This window comes from Bombus huntii, chromosome 8, assembly GCF_024542735.1.
Source record: "Bombus huntii isolate Logan2020A chromosome 8, iyBomHunt1.1, whole genome shotgun sequence".
NCBI lineage: Eukaryota > Metazoa > Arthropoda > Insecta > Hymenoptera > Apidae > Bombus > Bombus huntii.
Genome location: NC_066245.1, coordinates 17,424,190 through 17,444,082, shown reverse-complemented (window position 1 = coordinate 17,444,082; position 19,893 = coordinate 17,424,190). Strand labels below are relative to the sequence as shown.

Here is a 19,893-nt window from a genome sequence, read left to right as displayed (position 1 = left end):
TTATCCGTATCTAAAATGTATTTGCATTACGACCACGAGTTTGCTATATTCTTGCGAACCCGCTCAATTCGGATTGGTGTACAAATGTTTTTGCAATATCACCAACGATAACGTTTCTTATAAATCGATTAATAATTACGATTTTGTGTAACATAAATCCGAATTTGATTCATTGTTTGGACAAGGGATGGGAATATTTTATTTCCCTGAACTATTTGGGACTGTCATAAACAAGGAACAAAAGTTTTTTTGTATAGTTCTCAGTAACCAGAGTCAAATATAGATTCGAATGAACACGCTGTAACGCCGACAAGTTCGACGAACTCTGTTAGAATATCGAAGCTTGTAGGATTGATATAAATCGATATAGAACAAAGAAGGCGCCCAGGTACGAGGGGAACACGTGTTTGTTGTGTTTCGCGCGTGAATCGTTTGGTTTCTGTTTTAAATGAATCGATGTTTTGTAAATTAAACGACGTGTTTTAATGAGGTTATGATTAATGCAATGAGAAAGAAAATAATCCGCGAGTTGTTCAGTTGTTGGTTGATGTGTGGTGACACCTGCCGTCGACAAACGGAGACTGCGCAGGGGGTCACGATACCGGAAGTTACCCTCTGTCGGCAGTTTCCCCTGTCTCCCTTCGTCATCTGCAGAAGATGCAACCTGATGCCGATGCTGACGGAATCATCTTTCTTTTTCTAGGAAAATGTTCATCGGTGGTCTATCTTGGCAGACCAGTCCAGGTATGTAGTCAATATTTTTGTTTGAAAACAAAATATCGATTTTTGATCCTCGAGATCGCGCGTTCTACCTATTCATATCGTTCGAATGTGCGCGCGCATCGATACGTTTCGACATTTCACTTGCGTGCTCTATTGTATGGACGTCGTCGTCCATACGTTCCCTTTTATACGGTAGTGAATGGTTTTAATTTATTTTGTGTTGTGTTTGATGCTTCGGGGTGATCCAGGATGAGCGAAAATAAGGTACGATCGAATAAGGTTTAGAGCGATACTGTATAGAGGAAATACCTGTCATTCGTATGTTGTATATTTCGTATATATTCGAACGTGTGTTGAAAGGTTAGTTTGGCGATAAGTTTAGACAGTAATCTATTATTCAAGTATTGTTTACGTAGCATACGTTGTGCTTCGAACGCTTATGTTAAAGGAAAGGAACAAGTGAGATACAAATACGTTTCTCATATCGATCCTAGAGATGTATATTCTGAATGGAACAGGGATATGTTATATCAGTATTGTATTAGGCAATAAAAAAGATGGTGTGACGGTTAGATGCTACGATAGACCGTGACTTTTATATCAATATGATTTGGAGTAAAGTTAAAATTAGTAAAATAGTTCTTTTAGTACCTTTAATGTGAAACTACTATCATTATTGGAGTAAAGGGTTATAAATAATTAAGTTGTAATTAATTTGAGAATTGAATAATGAAACGTAATTCGACATTTTCACATAATTAATTATTCTGAAGCAACTATAAAAATATCTTACATAACATAATCATTCTGGGGCAACTATATAAACTAGGAAAATAATTGATATAAAGGCAACTCGGTAATCGTTTAAAAATCGTGATTAATGTAGCATATAGGCTACTCGCGATTATTTGAATGACCAATCATCGATGCAAGTTCATGATAAAGGCTATGACAATTGTTCTCATAAAGAGCAGAGTACAGTTATTCATGCAGATCGTATAATTTCAAAGTTATATTGTATAGTAACCCAAACTTTTGCAAACAATTGCATTGTCTAGAACTTACCCGTTATGGAAAGATTAAAAGGAAAAAGAAGAGTAGATTTGAAAAATTAGGATGAAATATTCAGGACGAATGAATAAGTGGTCCTTTTGTATGAAAAGAAGTTGCTCTATAGGAACGAAGGGAGCGTGCATGGTCGATGAGGTAATGACGAGGAGCACGTGCAAATTCGAGGCGTTCCTTTTGACGGGGCTCGCTTGGCCGCTTGCTCGCGTGTTCGAGTGTTCGAGGTTCGAGTTAGCAGTCCTTTTATCTTCGTTAAGAGACTCGTGCCAGTTGGGCGTAGGACAGAAGGAGAGGGAAGGGTAGAGCGAGAAAAAGAATTGCCTCAACGAGAGGCTGGAACGCGGAACGATAATCGTGCCGCGACCAAATGGCCACGAGTCGTCACGCGCGCCTTTCGACTGTCGACGAAAAAAAAATGGCTCTATGTAAACTGTTCTCGAATGGACCGCGATAAGATTCACGAGAATAATTGATAACACGAGCCGTGCGTGACGCGTGATTTTGAGAAATTGCCACGGCAACGACGGAATCGTGAAAAACGCGACACGCTCTCGTGTGTTGTAACTTGTAACCATACGAACATTCGTCATGTGAAACCATCGGAGAAATCACGTTCGATCTTCTAGCATTGAAAGTTTTTCTGAGTCGTTAAGTTAAATGGCTGATAAAGTAGACGTTTTATATAGACGAGACAAGAATGTAGACCGATAAATGAGACGATGAGCATCTCTTAGAATCTTTTAGAAATAAAATTGTTTTTCATAGAATAGAAGCGTAAATTTTTTGTCGAGAGAATAGAAGAATTTTTACGCCATAAGTTTTCCATTTGCAATGGAGATCGTTCTTTTTCTTTTTTGCTTTTTGGGGCGAATGAACCTTCAATTTCGTGAAATAATTTCAAAGAGATAATCGCTGACGGAGGTACGAGACGCAATATACTATGCCAGAATAAGACTAGGAATTAAATTCTTTGACGACCGTGTAGCAATTATTTCTGACTACGGTCAGATAGGTTCGTGACATAATTAGTAATGCAACGTTAGGACGCTCTACACGGTTTTTCTCCTGGTCGGCTCCAATTAAAGGATCTTTCTCTTTCTCTCTGCTGAATTATTCAATTACACAAAAGAATGTTCGTCCATTACCGTACAGAATTCGCGGCAAAATACATGTTAAATACGTGACATTTAATTAACCTTTCAAATACAGTTGAAAAAAATCCGTCCCTTTTTTGTTTCTCTTTGCTTTTTCTATTTTCGTGCCTTTTGTCACTTTTCGCGAGGAATTTATAGGAAACCTAGGAGGTTTACCTGTCTTGATCTAAAATCAGCGCTGATTTCGCGGCGTGCCGCGACTAACCTCGAGGAGGAAACGTTGCTTCGTAGGAAAGGCGTGCATCAGGCGAAGGAACAAAACCGTTCTTGCGCGAATTAATATAATCATGCCATGCGGCCGCGAGCAATTGTATTGTGAAACGATCGCGGCTACTTAGAAACCGCCAACTACTTCCGCGAAATTTTTATGGCGGGAATGCGTACGTTACGTATTTACAATGGCGTTTCCGCGATATCTTATCAGCTTGAGCATGTGATAGGTATTTTCTGATATACTTACGAGTTTCGAGTTTGAATCTATTCCATTGTTCCACATTTTGTAAGATACTCTTTTCAATATCGTGTATAGAATTATTTGGATATTCTATTGTATCCTATTGTTAGTTAATAAAACTATTAACTTTATACGAAATTGAAAAGAGATTGAAAATAAACTTGAAAATAAAACTTTTGGATCGTGATTATTGTTAGAAACTACTGGTTGTACGCACGTGTGCTAGATTTGAAAAAGCAGTATTAATATGTATCTTATTCATGTATAGAAAGTGAAAACTCGCTACACCGGTAACTGCACGATTAAAGTAATTGAGTGTATTATCCAATTACTACCGTATGGAAGAAAACGAAGACTGTCCGATAAACGTTCCAAAAACGATAAAATTAATTCGAAGGCGTACTCTTAATTCCTCCTCGGTGGCGGTAGATTATTAGCCGCAGCTACCGTTTCATTAACTAATACACGATAGAGTTACGTGACTTTTACGTTTGCTGATTCTTCCGATCATTAACATACCATGATAATGTTCAAACCGCCGCGCCGAAGTAAATTCTCAGTCGTTATATAATCTGGTCGGCAGGTATTGTTCCGGGTTATGTCGCGGTTGTTCATTCGCCGGGCTAATATTTTGGTAAACGAGTCGGTTTCGTTCTTCCTTAATTACGCACCGTTGAAATAGTTTTCGTAACTTCGCGTTAGCGATTCTCCTGGAAAAAGAATAAAAGGAACGAAGTTGGAGTAGGCTCATTAGCGTTATTTGCCGCAGTTACGTAAGTAGCGTATCACCATCTCACTTTGTCCTTTCCTCGTTATGTCGTAGTTTGCTTAGTCAGACTGTCTTCCTGCAAGTCCATTCTGTGCGACGAAAAATGAAAGAAAAAAACACGAAAAGGAAAAATGAAGATGACGTCCAAGAAAAGTTAACCGTTCGTTGCATAGTTCCTCGCCACGTGTATCTTTTCCCATTAGGGTCATCAGCTCGTAGATTAAATTTACGCGCAAAGTTGAAAATAAATTCGTGGAAGCGCTTCGGACGTGGAGTTGGATGAGGACGAATTTGCCGGCGAATTATCGACGAACAATGATCGATCGATGCCATGTTCGCGCTCCATTTCCACCGGTTTAGCCTTCCTTTCATCAGTGGCGCTATGAGAAAGCGTGTCTGAGGTAGAAAAAGCGGAGCAGTCGTCCGGCCGTTTCACGGCGCACTGTCGTAAACCGTGTTTTGCGTCGCTGTACTGTGTTCCGCAAAAGTTCATAGGTACAAAGATGCGATGTGCACCGCGCTGTAACCGTGGGAAAGCGCCTACGAGCGTCGCAGTATGTTGCTTCTACGGTTTATCGCGGTTCGCGAGCACGAAACGAGTTACTTCTGAAACAGTATGTGTGTAATAGCAATAATTGTATTCGCGGAAAATGATTGGGTCGGGTCAAGAAGTTCTTTGCCCTTTTTCCAGCGATATTTTTATAGGTTCATTCACGTTGGTTAATAGAAACGTTTCGGGTTGACATAGATTTATTTTATCGAGGAATAAAAGTGTGTGACTGATCAAATATTATAACTGAACAAAAAATTTCAAGTATAAACAGACAAGGTTTGAGGACTAGTATTTGATTCAGCTTTAGGATAAAAAGATATTACGTAAATATGAGTTCGGAAGTGCTTCCTTTCTGAGATGTCCGACAAGTGCAGGGTTATAAATACCTTGCATTATCGTTGAAGAAAAAATGCGATAGAATTTGAAACATGTATAGGAATTTGTAAAATTTGTGATAGCATCATAGGATAAAAATAAAGATAGAAATAGAATAAAGATAAAAGTAAAGATGAAAATAGAATGGAAATAAAAATAAAGATGGATAGTAAAACGAATGATACTTATATCCTAGCGCGGTCCATATCTTTCTCGTAAGACTCCTCATGAATTTTTGTGTTCTCATTTCATTTATTATTTAAAAATCCTACACACACGTTCTTCGGAAATTTCTAATATCTATGTTCATGAAATAAAATATTTAATCCTCAATTAAACACATGGAACACGTTTGCAAACTTCAACCATCTACTTCTGAGAAACCCTCCATTTATCGAACATCAAAATTCAAGATAGCCCGCGATAAATTCCATTAACTATCGCAGCCAGTACTCTTCTCTTTCTTTCCTTTTCTTATTCACTTTTCCCATTGAAGAAGCGTTTGCCGTTGGCAAGGCGGGCTAGCTGGTTGTCGCAGAAAAAAGAAAAAACAGAGGGTACGGAAGAAAAACTCTGTTGTTCATCTTTCCGCGTTAGCGTGTCCATGTGGAGCCGGTCGTGCACGGAAGATTTCGCTGTGCGTCGCGGCGCGACCGTTCGAGGCACGACGAGCGTGCGACTCGCAGTCCTCGCGAGTCCATGGAGCTCGAGTTCGTTTCACTGATCATCGTGGCGCTCGAAGTTTCGCGAGGTTCACGAGACAGTGTCGCATTACGAGCCGCATAATCCTGCATGTTGGAACGTAATACGGAAACGCTGGTTCCGTTACCGAGTTGGCGGTGTGTTACGCGAACTCCCGCCTACCAATGAAATCCTTTCGTTAGCTCTAACGATTCTTTTCTTTCCTTCTATAAACTTCGAATTACAGTTTACCTTCTGCGAAAAATGTTCATGATTTCGTTTCATCGACTGACTTCGTGGAAAAATAGTTCCTCTTCTTTCATTCGGATTTCCTCTGTTTTGAAACCGGGACTCGAATGAGCACAGTAATTTTTGTAAAAATGAATTGAGAAACTTTCTATAAAAAGAGGCTATACATAAATATATAGGTGCATAGTGTATTTTTAGTGAAATCGTTGAATTATTTTATCAAGTTTTTATTTATTTCGTGAATATTAATATTTATAAGAGCTATAACAACTATCAATTCGAATCCTAATATGAACAAAATTAGAAATAATATTTTCAATGTAATTTACTTCATGTACCATTTTATTTTATAAATTCTTTTGTTACGAACCTGCCCGATTTCACTCTTTTGCACGTTTCAACGTCGAATCTGGAACTTGAGCCTAGCATAGTGATTGATTTCTAGTCCTTGTATCTCTCGAAAGACCTTCCTTCGTCAAGTCGTATCCTCGTCTCGCATGCAAGAGATCGAGAACGGTGTTCCGTTCAAAATCCAATCGTCGGGACCGCACGTTCGTTTATGTTTGATTCCCGCAGAGGGTTTCAGCCTATTGTGACGACAGACGTTCCTAACTGCGCGCCGGTGTTTGCCAATTCAATCGGTTATTCGCACTACGTATATCAATGTACATATTATACATAATGTGATTTCAAAATGCGGTTCTCTGTACAAAGAGTGATTACGTATTAATCATCGGCATCGACGAATCTGCCAGTGAAACAAGGCGTAACGTGTAATTTGTCGGAGAAATTGTACGGAGCTTGATGAATGAAGAGTGTGGATAGTTGGCGAGACTTTTCCTAATCAATGATCGACATTGATGTATGTCTTCTAGTTAGAATACTGTATCATCATCATGACACCTAGGAAATAAAATCGTTGGTTTATGGCATTTTGTTTAATACGCATTACTCACTTGGCTTTGTTTGTTTCACTTTACGCGACTTTACGTGAATAATGCTCATCAGCGATTATGCGTTTACGACTGTGCCGTGCGATGGCAAAGTAACGACATATTATGCGTAACGGAAGCTATATAGCCAGAACTAAGAAAGATAGCAGCGGTCTTTGCTGTTTTTTTAACTAATAACAATTTTCCTTGTTTTGCTGCAACGTTTAACTGACTGACAAAGAACCAGACTCAGAGTTATTTTGTCAAACGTCTGTTTTTTGGCTCTTCAACGAAGATTCTGCTTCTTGCGTGCTTTATCTTACCGTATACTATTTCTCCGCAATATTTCCTCAAAATATCGCTTTCCAGGATCTGGTCGCCATCTGCATCCCAGTACGATTGTCTTCAGTGCGCCATTTAAGGTCTCAGATCTACGGTAGTCACGCTTTCGAGCAATTACATTTTTCAGTGGCTGGTTGTTTGCGTCGTATCCAGAGTTATCGTGGCCCGAGCCATAATCTCGCCTTTTATGATTTTATCGCTTGCAGTTGCATACGTGTACGCGTCGCAGTTTAACGCGAGCACGTGCTCGATCGTAGAAGGATACCCAAGATGTATTTTTTGTTGTGATATTTTTTGTGTGGCGTGTTTTACGTTTACCCTTTTGTTTGCCGTAATTCGCGGACACTACGAGCCGTGTTACCTTATCCATTGTGTTCCCCATGATTCCAGGAAATCCTACGCCGTTTCACGTATACATACTTTCCACAAGGCCTTTTAATTGATGTTTCGTAAACGTAAAAGCGTATGCTCCCGTATATACGTGTGGCTATATGTTCAATAAAGTTTTTCTTGGTTACGTTCGTGGTTACGTAAAAATAGTTTGTAGAGATATCGAGTGCGATGGTATTCGACACCAATGGCCCTTCAGCTTGACACGATTTCGAGCGTCGAACACGCTCCGATGAAAATTACCCTGGTTTGTGTTGAAGCGCCTCGATCCACTGGATATACAAGTGTCCAGCAAGTCCGTTATCTCTCTTGACATCGATGATTTTACTCATTTCGTTATTACAATTGGTAGCTATGGCTATCTTGGAAAACGAATTGTAATATTTGAAATAATATTAAATATATTAACTAGAATCATCTCCTTTCCGATATTTGGATGAACTGCCACAAAGATCTATTATATTATGTTTTGTAAACAATTCTTATAAAGTCGTTTGCATTAGTTATCAATATTTTTACAATGACAAATATGTTTTAACGTACTTAAACGTACGAAACGTACATTGTACGTTCTACATTGTAGCAATGTACAATGGGATTTGTCGAGTAGGTTGTGTTTCTTGTACGCACGTGGTCTTGATTGTCCGGCGAAATTTCAAGTCATTCAAATGGTTACTTGGCACTTTGGGTCGGTTCCAGGTATTGTCAAAACATTGTGGGACAACGGTTCAAGCTTACAAACATGCATCAGTTTGCACCTAACTTTCATCGCTTTCTGCGTCACGTCGCGTCGGTTAGCGGCAATACCGTGTTGTGCTGACGAAAAACGAGTACACCGAGATGAAAGCGTCCAATTCAAATTGCTTTCTGTCATAGTCCCAGCTACCACGTACTGTTTTTACAATTTCCAGCGTGCGTAATAATTTATTGTTTCGTGTACAAGCAACGGATTGCGATGGAAGCGATGTAAATCGTCTTATTCTGGAATATTTCGTTTTTAATCGAACTTTATCAAACAATATTTTTCGATGCAACGATATATACGTAGGTAAAACGTTTTTTCGCTTACTGGCTTTTAACAGCCATTTTGATTGCAGTTCTTTTCGTTTCGTGAATTGCCTTAAGTAGAATGACCACAGCCACGGATTAGAATTAGTAATTCGAACAGTCGTCTCGTTCAATGATTGAAAATTATTACTTACATCACTTTTGCATATTATTATAGATATTATATGTAATTATGTTAACCCCTTAACCTACAACTATGGGCATTGCCCGTGGTACGATGATCGGGCCAAATATAATATATGATATAATATATAATAGCTTGTTTACGTTTTCAGCCCAAAATTCTCGAACGTAGGTTAAGGTGTTAAATGTACTAGGCGAGGTTTAGGAGTTAGTTTATAATTATCTATTTTTTCTAATCCAAGTGCGGTCATTTCGATTCTTATAAAGTCCTGTTCATAGGTCATCGGATTTTTGTTAACTTTAAACATAATATTTATTAAACTAGGTTTATAATACGATCTTCAAAATACAGTATAATTTAGTTTTCTTGATAACACGCGTGATTAATAATTGCCAACTTCATTCATGTAACTACGATGTGCATTTCTCCCAAATGTACAAAGCGTCTGATGATTTATGACTGACAATGTATTATACATATATAGACACGATTATCACCGATAAGTCTCTTCGGATTAAAATATATTTATCGCTTTTTCTTGCAATTTTTTCATGTGTCACGTCGGTGCTTCAAATATTCGAAATAATAAACTGCAACTGTCTCGTTTGATAATTGTTCAGTCGAGACGGAAACGAGCTCCGAAGCGAGGACGAGAACGTTATCAGCTGCGATTTAAAGAGAAACACTCCGATTCCAAACGAAGCGTAGCAAAAACTTTTGTGACGTTTTCTCGGCTTCGTTGTCGTCGTAGTCGTCTTGGTCGTCACGGTGTCTGATGCAATCGAGCGCAACAGACTCTCCTCGACTCTCTCGCTATTTTTAAACGTAATTGCAGCCGGCCGTTTTAATGGGCAAACGGGTGTACAGCTGGCGACGGAAGGGAAAAGGAGATGCGTGGCTAGAGAAACGATGAAAATTTGTCAGCGTCTTTTGGGGATGTTGCGGCGTTAACGAGCGATTTCGTATCGCGGAGATTTTCATGCAGCTTTTTCGCTCGTTGCAGTTCTATTTTTGGTCCGCGTTTGGTGCACTGTTTACGGAAACGTTTTACAGAGAGTGCCGGTGATTTTGTATGAGAGATGTTGCTCGCTGGTTATCGTTGTACACGATAAACAAAATGAGAATACGAGTTGTAAGGTCAAATCCACTCTTCTTTTTACCCGCGTATATTATATTTGATCTCGTGTTTTGTCACGGTGTAAATGTCGTCTCATCATCGATGATTTAGTTCTTTCTCTTTCAATATAATGTTTCAATTGGGAGGAAAGAAAGCGGAATCGTGCTACGAACGATAGTTAACCCGACGGACGAGACGAGAAAGTAAGCTGTTTGGTTGGTACAGGATGGTCGATCGTCGTTCATGCAGCCACTCTTAAACTAACGCCAATTAGTAGCGCGGTACACCGCGGAGTACACTATAAATAGGCCGTTAGGTAGGTCTGGGTTGAATTGGGTAAGCGTTAAGTTGCGTATTAACGGGCCGCTAATGACGCAGCGTGTGCGCACCGAAGCGGGGTTACAGTGCCGTGAGGCGGTGACGACAGGGGTAAGAAGTGGCGGAGGGCGTCATGTTTCACACCAGCCGTCATGAGATTCGATTCTAATTCCGTGATTCTCCCTGGACTGTGTACGCGATATCAAAACGCGATTCAAAATGCAACAGAAACCCATAAAATACGTTGTGTCGGTTGTCACGGGGCCAATTTAATTTCGCTGAGTACATATTAGAACGGAAGTAATGGAGACTCCGCGGTCGCTTCAATTTTGGATCGTCGAGGTCGTCGAAATCCGCGATTAAAGATACGTAGAAAGCAGCTCGCGCGTACCCGTCGTGTCGCCTAGCTCGCGAACTAATATTCCACGGTGCGCTCCTTCATCTCTGCGCATGTCTATCGCTATTAATTCGAATGCAATGGTGGTATCTCGATTGGAAACGGGGAATTGCCTTGGAATTGCATTGTCGAATCACGACGTCGAAACAACGTACCGTGGATGCTATATTCGAAATACGACTTCTTTCCGGCGTTGAGTTTTTGATCGATTGAGACGATTCTTTAATTCAGTTACGTTGCTAAATTGTTTGAAAGAATGGCAGAAGAAGGAAGAGCGATAACCCTAAAGGTTGAGCGAACGACGAAGATGCGATCGCGTTTCTTTTGGTACGACGGGTTGGTGAATGAAAAGGGCTAAATGGTACGCCGTTGGGCTGGAAAGGGTACAGCACGAGGCCATCGTGAGACGGGCTATCCGAGGCGGACGAGGACAGAAGAACAGGAAGAAGAGGGAGTCGATCGGTCAGCTGACTGATGGCTGGCTGTCCTTGTCCCTCTTTGGCTCTTCCTCGTTCGTTTGAAAGCTGCTAAAGGGGGCCTTAATTACGCAACTAGGTCGAAAGGGGCGTCTAATTTATTTCCAGCGACATAGGTGACTGCTTGCGGGCCTCTCCGCGACAGCTAGCTTGTTAGCGCAGCGTATTTGTTAACATAAAGGGAGGTCAATGACTCTTGTGACATCGTTTCGGTTTACGTTTTCAACGTCACGTTTTGTTAGTCCATGTTTCCTCTTTTCTTCTTTCCGCTACGCGAAATGTCGTGATGAAAGAGCCAATTTGAAAGGGAGATATGTATGTATGCATAGCTGTGGTGATAGATGAAATTCATATAACATTGCTCCATAGCGTGACTTGCGAAATGTATCGATTTGGGAGTGGTTTGGATGAAGAGATAAAACTCTTGTTTCGTCAGCTGGTACAGTGTCGTTTAATCTTAGCATGTCAGGACTGCACGTATGATCTTTCGTCCGAAACATCGAGATTTAGTCGTAGCACTTTTGCCGCGAGCTGTTTTTCTAGAAATAAAGAATACGTTCTTCCGTACGTGATATCAAAGGTTTCTTATGTACCGTGTTTTAAATATATGGTCACGAGATAAGAAGGATCTTAAAGTTAAACATTTAGCTAACGCCTTTTTCTTTAAGTCATTCGCTTATCTACTTGTACATAATTAGTAGTATTACTTTCTGACAAAAATTACGATACTAGTATTTCATAAGTTTAACTCGCTAATTGATTTCTTGTAACTTTTTCTCTTCATGCTCAAGTTGCTTTCTTTCTACACTAAACTTCATTTTACATCGAGCACTTTGCATACTACAAATCAGTGGTTGCCAACTAACAGTATCGGCACGCGAGCGTATTCTTAATAATGCACGAATTATACACGAGGGAAAAAATAATATATACACATTTAAATGACATGCGTATATATTATACTATCACGTATCCAAGACTTTAAGTAGTGCCTTTAAAAATTCTATACGATATGTTTTGTACATGTATAAGTGTTTTGTTAAAATTGGTCCCATTTCTACGATATATTCCGAACGATGTAAGATACGCTAGTTTCTCGAGTAATCGAAACGTCAGACATTCCATCCACACATACAAAGTTAGTACGATAAGCATTTCTATTTTACATCATCTGGTTTCCACAATCTATGAACGCTAACAAGGATATCTTTCATTTCCCTCGATGGTTGTAACGTTTCCTTTTTGTGCTATTGAACAGATGTCAACGCTCGCTCTGTATCATTCAAAAGCAAATCTTTAATCTTCCATCATGTAGCGAATATATCCGACATCGGTTGGGTTTAAGTTAAGTGTTCCTGACGTAAGGCAGTTTTGTAATTTAAATGGCCTGAATTATGACACCATTAATTTTCATTTTATTGCATTTTCCGTAGTGGTGTTCGAATGGCAGTTAACTGCTCGCTGTCTCGTGCTATTGCAGTATGTATTTCCACGCATAAAAAATTATTCTTGCTTAGCTCGCCAGTGAATTTCCAAAGTGAATCAATAATCAAAACGATTTAGCTTCGATGGTGAATTTTTAAATATTAGTCGCTTTTTAATACTCAGATTATTTTGTCAGAATTATCTCGCTATTATTTTCGATAAAAAAGGACTCGCAGTTTACATTATTTTCATGTATAGTTCCTATATTCGTTTTTTATTGAGATAACTAAGTTTCTTTCTTCAATTATCACGTGTTACTCTCAAAATCTACAGTAGCGATTCATAGTTTCCCTTATCTTCGTTTGAGAAACTGTACACTAATTATTCATCTTCTTTCCTTAGAATCATCGAATAATCGTTAAGGTACATGTATCGCGCTTTTGTTCTCATTAAAAATTAGAAATTCTCCAACCTCTGAAGCCTTCATAAGAAATTTCTGCCAAAGGAATCTATACAAACCACTCATATTCTCCGTGGATTTTCAAATATTTTATATCCTCAGTAATGAAAATAACCAGCTCAGACAGTACATATGCAGTAGCAGTGGCAATACGTACAGCTGATGAACGTTCTTATCCGGGATCATCTAATTCTGTTGGGCTGTAAGACTCGAACAAGACACGCGTTGTGCTGGTACGTAATGGATGTATAAGTAAGAATCTCGTAAGCCTAAGTGCTGGCTGACGGGCTTATCGGTTGTCATGTGTATACTAGTAGCTTCGTGCTTCCCTTATTTTTCATCCCTTGTTGAAGATAAGCCGACCCTGAGCATAGATAAAATATGTTTTCTTAAACATACGTATATCGTGTTGTATTTGGATATCAATATATTTGTAGTTCAACATTGTTACATCTAAAATAGGCGTTCACACATTTTCGAATCATAGAATATCTTAAGAATACGAGGATTGTTTCTGTTCGAGAACATAACTTGAAATTTTCACTTAAAGTAACTTCACTTCTTCTTGTATTCCGCTCGTTTTCTCCTTTCTTTTTATGATATTGCTTGCTGGTACTATTGCTGGTATTCCTACTGTTGTCTTCTTATTGCAAAAATCTTTTTCTCAGTATTCGTATAGTGTTCTCTCTTCTTTTATTGTAGGAGACCTCCTAGTGTCTTTGTGCAGCTTTTCTTATACATAGTTCTAATTCAGTGAGAATAATTTCAGAGCCTTAATGTATAGGGTGGGCAATGACTTCGATAAGTTGGTAAACTTCATTTACGAAAGTTGTACGAGAAGACCATTATATTTTAGTAATAATTCTTTTGTGGATAAAGGACTTCGACAGATTTATAGGCCATTTCTATTTTTTTTTTTTTTTTAAATATCATATATTTTTCGTAAGAGATCATAAATTAAAACGCGAAGATGCAAAGTCGTAGAATTGCGATTTAAATGATCACAAACTCTGACACTCGATTACGATCTTATCTGTGATTTAAAAACATAAGACTTCTGAGAATTTATGTACCAGTTAGATGCTTAACCGTATACTAAGGTATCTGGAATTCTACTCAAGCAAAGTTAATTGCAGAAGCATATGTTAATGTGTCAGTAACGGAGAAGGAAATATGGGATTAGTTTTCTCATTTATGAACAGTTCGAATATAACTGGTTACTCTAGTAACTAACGGTATTGATTATAGGATGGATTTCACTTGTAAAACCATCTCATGATTTCCTGGTTAGGGAGCACGAGTACTGTTCAGTTGATTTTCCACTCAGTCTCGTCTATCTAGGCCATGTCATGAGCTTGACCCATGTCATTATCGACAATGATTGCTTCTACTCGAGCGATAAATGCTCGTAGGTTGTTTCGATTTCAATGGAAAGTATATCGCATACCGTGGCTCACTTCTTGTTTACTTTACCATGCTATTAATCGTAAGTCTCTTCATTCGCTTTTCTCATTTCTCAATTATGTAAATCTCAATGAAATTCATTCCTTAGATTAATTAGAGCGTTACCTCTTTAATTAATCGTAAGTCTTGAGAAACGTAATGCTTTTGTAACTCTGCAATGAAACGAAAGAAAGAAGAATGAAGAGAAGAGGAAGCAAGATGCGTTTCATCTGGAATGTTAATAGATTCAGCAGTATGGCTTCCGATCAAGTCCGTGTTTTGAACGTGGCAGAACAATGTAGGTTAAGTTGGAGTAGATATTTATATGAACAAGATGGTTAGATATTTCAAAATTGCTGTATTACTACAAATCCGTCTGATAATTATATTTCAAGAAAAAACCAACATATCAAAAAGAATTAGCCTTTGCTCAATATTCTGTGACTTGTCTCGTTTAAACCCTATTGAATATTTTATACTCAATATATCGCACGAAGCGAAGCAAATGAATATTTGTTAATAAATAATTAAAAATCTTCAATTTATTACTAATGTACTTGGATTGAGTGTAGTTAGATATATTTCTTCTATAAAATCATTACTTGTTACATGATATTTGTAAAATATAAAATCAGAAGATCCACTTCGATAAAATCATCTCCAAATATCGGCAATCGTATCCTTCGTACCAAGAATCAAAGTCATTTATTTCGGCATTTTGTCGTATTGATCCCATAAGTTGGCAATCTCCTCGGTCGATCATTTTATTTTCAATCCAATCCGACTCCACGACTTTCGCGAGGCTTTCCTTTTTGTTCGTCCTTGTAACTTCGCGTCAGATGTGTCTCGCTACTTTTCGTCCTGTATTTACGTTACGGGGTTCAGCAGTAACGCTTGACTGAGAAACGAAGGCTACGAAGAAAGTCAGTGGAAAGATAAAAATTGGAAAATTGGTTAACTACGGACTGTGGCGGGGGAACGGGACGAGAAAAACATCGATGCAAACATGTAAATATTTATGTTACGCGTTGCTCGCGATAATATTCGTTATCAGCCGTTTTTGAACCGTGCGAGTTGCAATGAAGCAAGCCGTATATCGGATGTGATTTTATAAGCGCTAAAGTTAAAGAGGAAATGACTACGATCGCGAAGGTGTTCGAGGCGAAATTTCAAGAGAGTTCGCGCTAAAATAGACTTTCTCCTGGACGTGTCGGTGACTCGCGTGATCCTCCGCTTCGGGTTCCGCGCGCGCTTTGATCTGTTATTTTCGCGCTACTCGCTTTAGAAACACGTTGCGGGTTTTCCGTTTTGAAAAAGGAATAATGATCACTACTGAATAAAGATGCTTGAATACTTCGTGTGTCGCAATACAAATAAACAATAAACGGATTAAACTCAGATAACGCGATTTCACAAAGAATATTTTCCATTTTTGTAGTATCGTACATGAACAATTTCTTTGAGACAGCAACAGTAATTTGTTGTAATTTGAATGCTAACCACATTATCGTCTCAGTTTCTTCACGATATTTCATAGAACGTTCCTTAAAACAGCCACACATGAAATTAGTCAGGATTCAGTATTGTAGTATGGTATTCGTCGTTGCAAATTGGAGATAAAGAAAGAAAACAATGGATTCGTATTAGAAAAGGAAAAGGTGTTAGAAGCACGCAAAACGATAGGTCGTGTGTATCGGAGCATTGAGTAGGAATATGGATATAGATGCGAATCGAGAGGATTTCCTGGGTCATATCGGACCGGTTTAGTTATGGTATCGAGTGGTACCAATCGTACACTTTTTCATCCTCGTCTAAACTCACCGTGAATCGTTCTTTCATTCTTTTCCTATTTCTCTTTCGATATCTGTTTTCCTCGTTTCCACTGTTTCTCCTGTTCGCGTTTTCTACGCTCGAATACATTCAATGTTTCCAATTAAGGGGTTAGTCCACTTTGCGTCGGCAGTGAGGTGTGACTCTGAGCTGCGGATGCGGCGTTCTCGCACGTTCTAGAACTGCATTCGACCGAGACGCTTATTATTGAAGTCAGCGCTTGCGTGCATTTTCTCGGCCACATTATTCAGATCGCGGGGCATTTTTGGTAGGTCTCTCGTTCGGAACTCCTGAATGCGATCTGGATCGAAAAATAGTCGTAAATAAAATAACAGTTAATATATTTTTAACATTACATTTTTTTAGTACAATATAAAATTTAGTTGCCAAAATCGGTGAAACGACTTGTTCTATCCCTAACTAGACTGCACACGTTTATACAAATTCATATTTTATATAGATATTTATTATTTTCATAGAGTTCTTATAAAATAAAAATATATTACAATGTATTATAATAAAAGTAACAAAACAGTAGTACATGATATTTTTCTACGCCTAATAAATGACAATGACTAATTGCGTGGTTTATAAATACTTATATGATTTTTATATTTTCACGAGCGGATTATCGTTTCATATTCACGGTTCCATGATCGAGTAATTATGTCCGTGATTAATTTAGATGGAAGAAAACAAACACGATGAGTTTCGTGTATCAAGTATCGGTGATTCGTCGACTCTCTATCTTTAATTAATTTACGATTAATCCTTCGATGATTCATCGTGGCGAATTGGATTCGCAGCAGCTCGTTAATTTCAACAAATACGCTACTCAAATCGCCGTTCGAGTTGAATCGAATTTTTCGGGCCACGTAATTTAAAAAAATTCGTTAATAAGTGAACATTGCAAAATGAACAATAATGCACGACTGCTTCTATTATTAAAGTCCGCCATGATACCGGTTGCATTGTTGCGTTTAACGGAGCAGGTTAAAACGAATCGATACCATTAAAATTAGTTGTAATCGCTGGTTGGCTCACGTATACAGACGATGATATTATAAATAACACGGAGAACGGTCTAGCGTTCGTTCGTGAAACAATTCGCCTCCACTTTCCCTCGTTCTCTTTTCCCATGTTTTTCGCCACCTCCATTCTCTCATATCTCTTTCACTTTCGCGTCTCTTTTTACCGTAACCGAATCTATCCTCGCATTCAGTCGACATAAAAGCTATCACCTTGCGCTTTCTTACCCCGAGCTTCGACTATCTGACTTTTTTATCGGGTTGCTATGGTGATCTCCGGTCCCGTTTTTCTTCGTTGCCCTCTATCGATACTTTTCGATACCTCCCGGCCCTTCGTAATTTATAGATTTCGTGAATTCGCTCGTAGAATTTGTAACCGAATGTCGCATGTGTAAGTATAGGACGTACCAAGATATAGCGGGATGGTAAATTAAACTACCGAGCGACGCCACCGACTGATGTCTTAGGCCTGTAAGCATATTTAGGTCGTACGTCGCATTTTGTCTTAGGGTTTGGTGTAAAGAAAGAGAATGAAGACCTATGCCCAATTTTATTGAAAGACTATGAGAATTTTTTAATACAGTTAATCAGCAATTTCAGAAACTTACAGTTTATTAATTTATCGATACATACTGCATGTAATATATCGATTTTGTATATTCTTACCTATATTCTTATCCATCTCTTTGCTCAAGCAACTAAAATACGATTACTTTGACTTCTGATCGATTTCACACTATTTTAGCATGTATTATGAGGCGAGTATACTGTACGCGTATTTAGTGTTAAACCGATAGCATAAAGCTTCGCTCGAAAAAGATTGGAGGCTTCTGTACGCAATCCGCCGGGAGGTCGCGGCGCTGTCGTTGAATGGCAAGGAACGAGAGAAGCCGGTGTGTCGTCAACACTGATTCTAATTTAGATAGTCATGGTTAACCACGTACTGACAATAGGTCGTTTCGGATGATCCCGATAAGGTTACGAGCTCCGCTCCGTTCCGGACACGAATACGTACTGGTCCCCGTGAAGATGTTCGGTTTCCGCCATTCTGTGGTGTATCGCAGTTTATATATTTTATCTCGTTCCCTTTTTTCTTCTTCCTGTAAAGTTTGATTGCACTTCATTTTGGAAATATTTAAAGAAACAATAGTACGTGTGTGAAACCATCTTTTTACGCATTTTTTACAAATTAGTAATTCCTCCTATTTCCTTTGTTTAACTGGAATTAATTTTAATAGAAAGCTAACAGCGAAATCCACACATTTCCAAGCATTGCTTTATATAGTCACAGAGCCTTAAGAATTTATTGGAAAATCATCATGAATTCTAAAAACTACGAACTTTGTTATTCATCTTCTCCTATATTTGTCCCATTTTTTGAATATGAGAACCTCTGTTCCCAAATACTCGCTCCAATATCACCAATGTGCGAGGAAATTATCATCGCTCTGACCCTGTAACTTCGAGAGGGTTTCCACGCTTGTTTTTCCATTCGTCGAATACTTTCGTCTATCTTTTTCGCTTGATTTCGGATCCTCCGGTTTCCTTCTTATTATCGTGGCCTGTACGACCATGAAATAAATCAGTCATGCACGAGGTGAAACGTCTAGTTTGCCGGAGCTTCTCCGCTATCGTACGAAACCATGACGGCGCGTATTAATCGCCCAACGAGTGGGTCACATTTCCGTGACGATGCTATTGGTTAGGTCAGCCTCTATCTAGAGGCTACAACGATGCAACCACGCACACGTGGTCGTACACTAGACAGAGGATAAACCGCCCTGTGTGTGTCCGTATATCGAGCCAGTTACTTGAACAACGGTTACTTCTTAATGGACTCGTGGTGCTCGTTTAATATCTGGCCTGGTCTGCATCTGTGTCTCGGACCATGCTCGTTCAGAACACACATACCCGGCGTTATTGGCACGTGACTATAAACGGTCGTGACTTTGCGAGGAATACGAACCGCGTCTTTAGATCGAACCTCTTTTGCATAGCGTTGGATAATGGTCGACGGTGCAGCTCGCGTGAGAAAATGTCTGAAGGCGAGCTATATTTCGGATACTTTCGTTTATTGGTGCTATTGCGAGTTGGGTTAGAATTTTCATACCAGCGGATCAATCAGGAGGGTATTATTAGGGATGAAAACGGACAGTTTAGGAGGATAGTGTGTAGAATGTCTTATGATTTGTATAGACATGAGAAGAACTTCCTAGAGATAGCATAGGGGCTAGGGGAATAGTCCCTTCGCTCACTAGCACGCGACGCGATATCAGCTTATTTGTAGATATAAAACTTTTCAATACTAGAAATAGCCAATGAGACCTTCATTTCTTCGAGCAAACTTCCTCTTTAACCTTCCACATGGACGTTTTTGGAAGCTTTATAAATGGAAGTTTCTTTCGTGACGGTTGATGCTTGAAGCAAAGTTAAAATTTGTTACTCTTCCGTTGGTGACTAAAACATTTTACGCTAGAGTATTATAAGATTACTACTATGAATTTGGGGGCTGCGTAC

General features: G+C 39.0%; 1 protein-coding gene across 6 annotated transcripts in view; it reads left to right on the top strand.

Moving 5' to 3' along the window:
- The window catches only part of LOC126868420 (RNA-binding protein Musashi homolog Rbp6), a 773,477-nt gene that overhangs the window by 3,292 nt on the left and 750,292 nt on the right, over positions 1-19,893 (top strand). For all 6 annotated transcript variants that reach the window (XM_050623813.1, XM_050623811.1, XM_050623809.1 and 3 more), the window contains exon 2: positions 704-744. In XM_050623813.1, the coding sequence (XP_050479770.1) occupies positions 704-744 (41 nt within the window). The remainder of the gene's footprint in view (positions 1-703; positions 745-19,893) is intronic.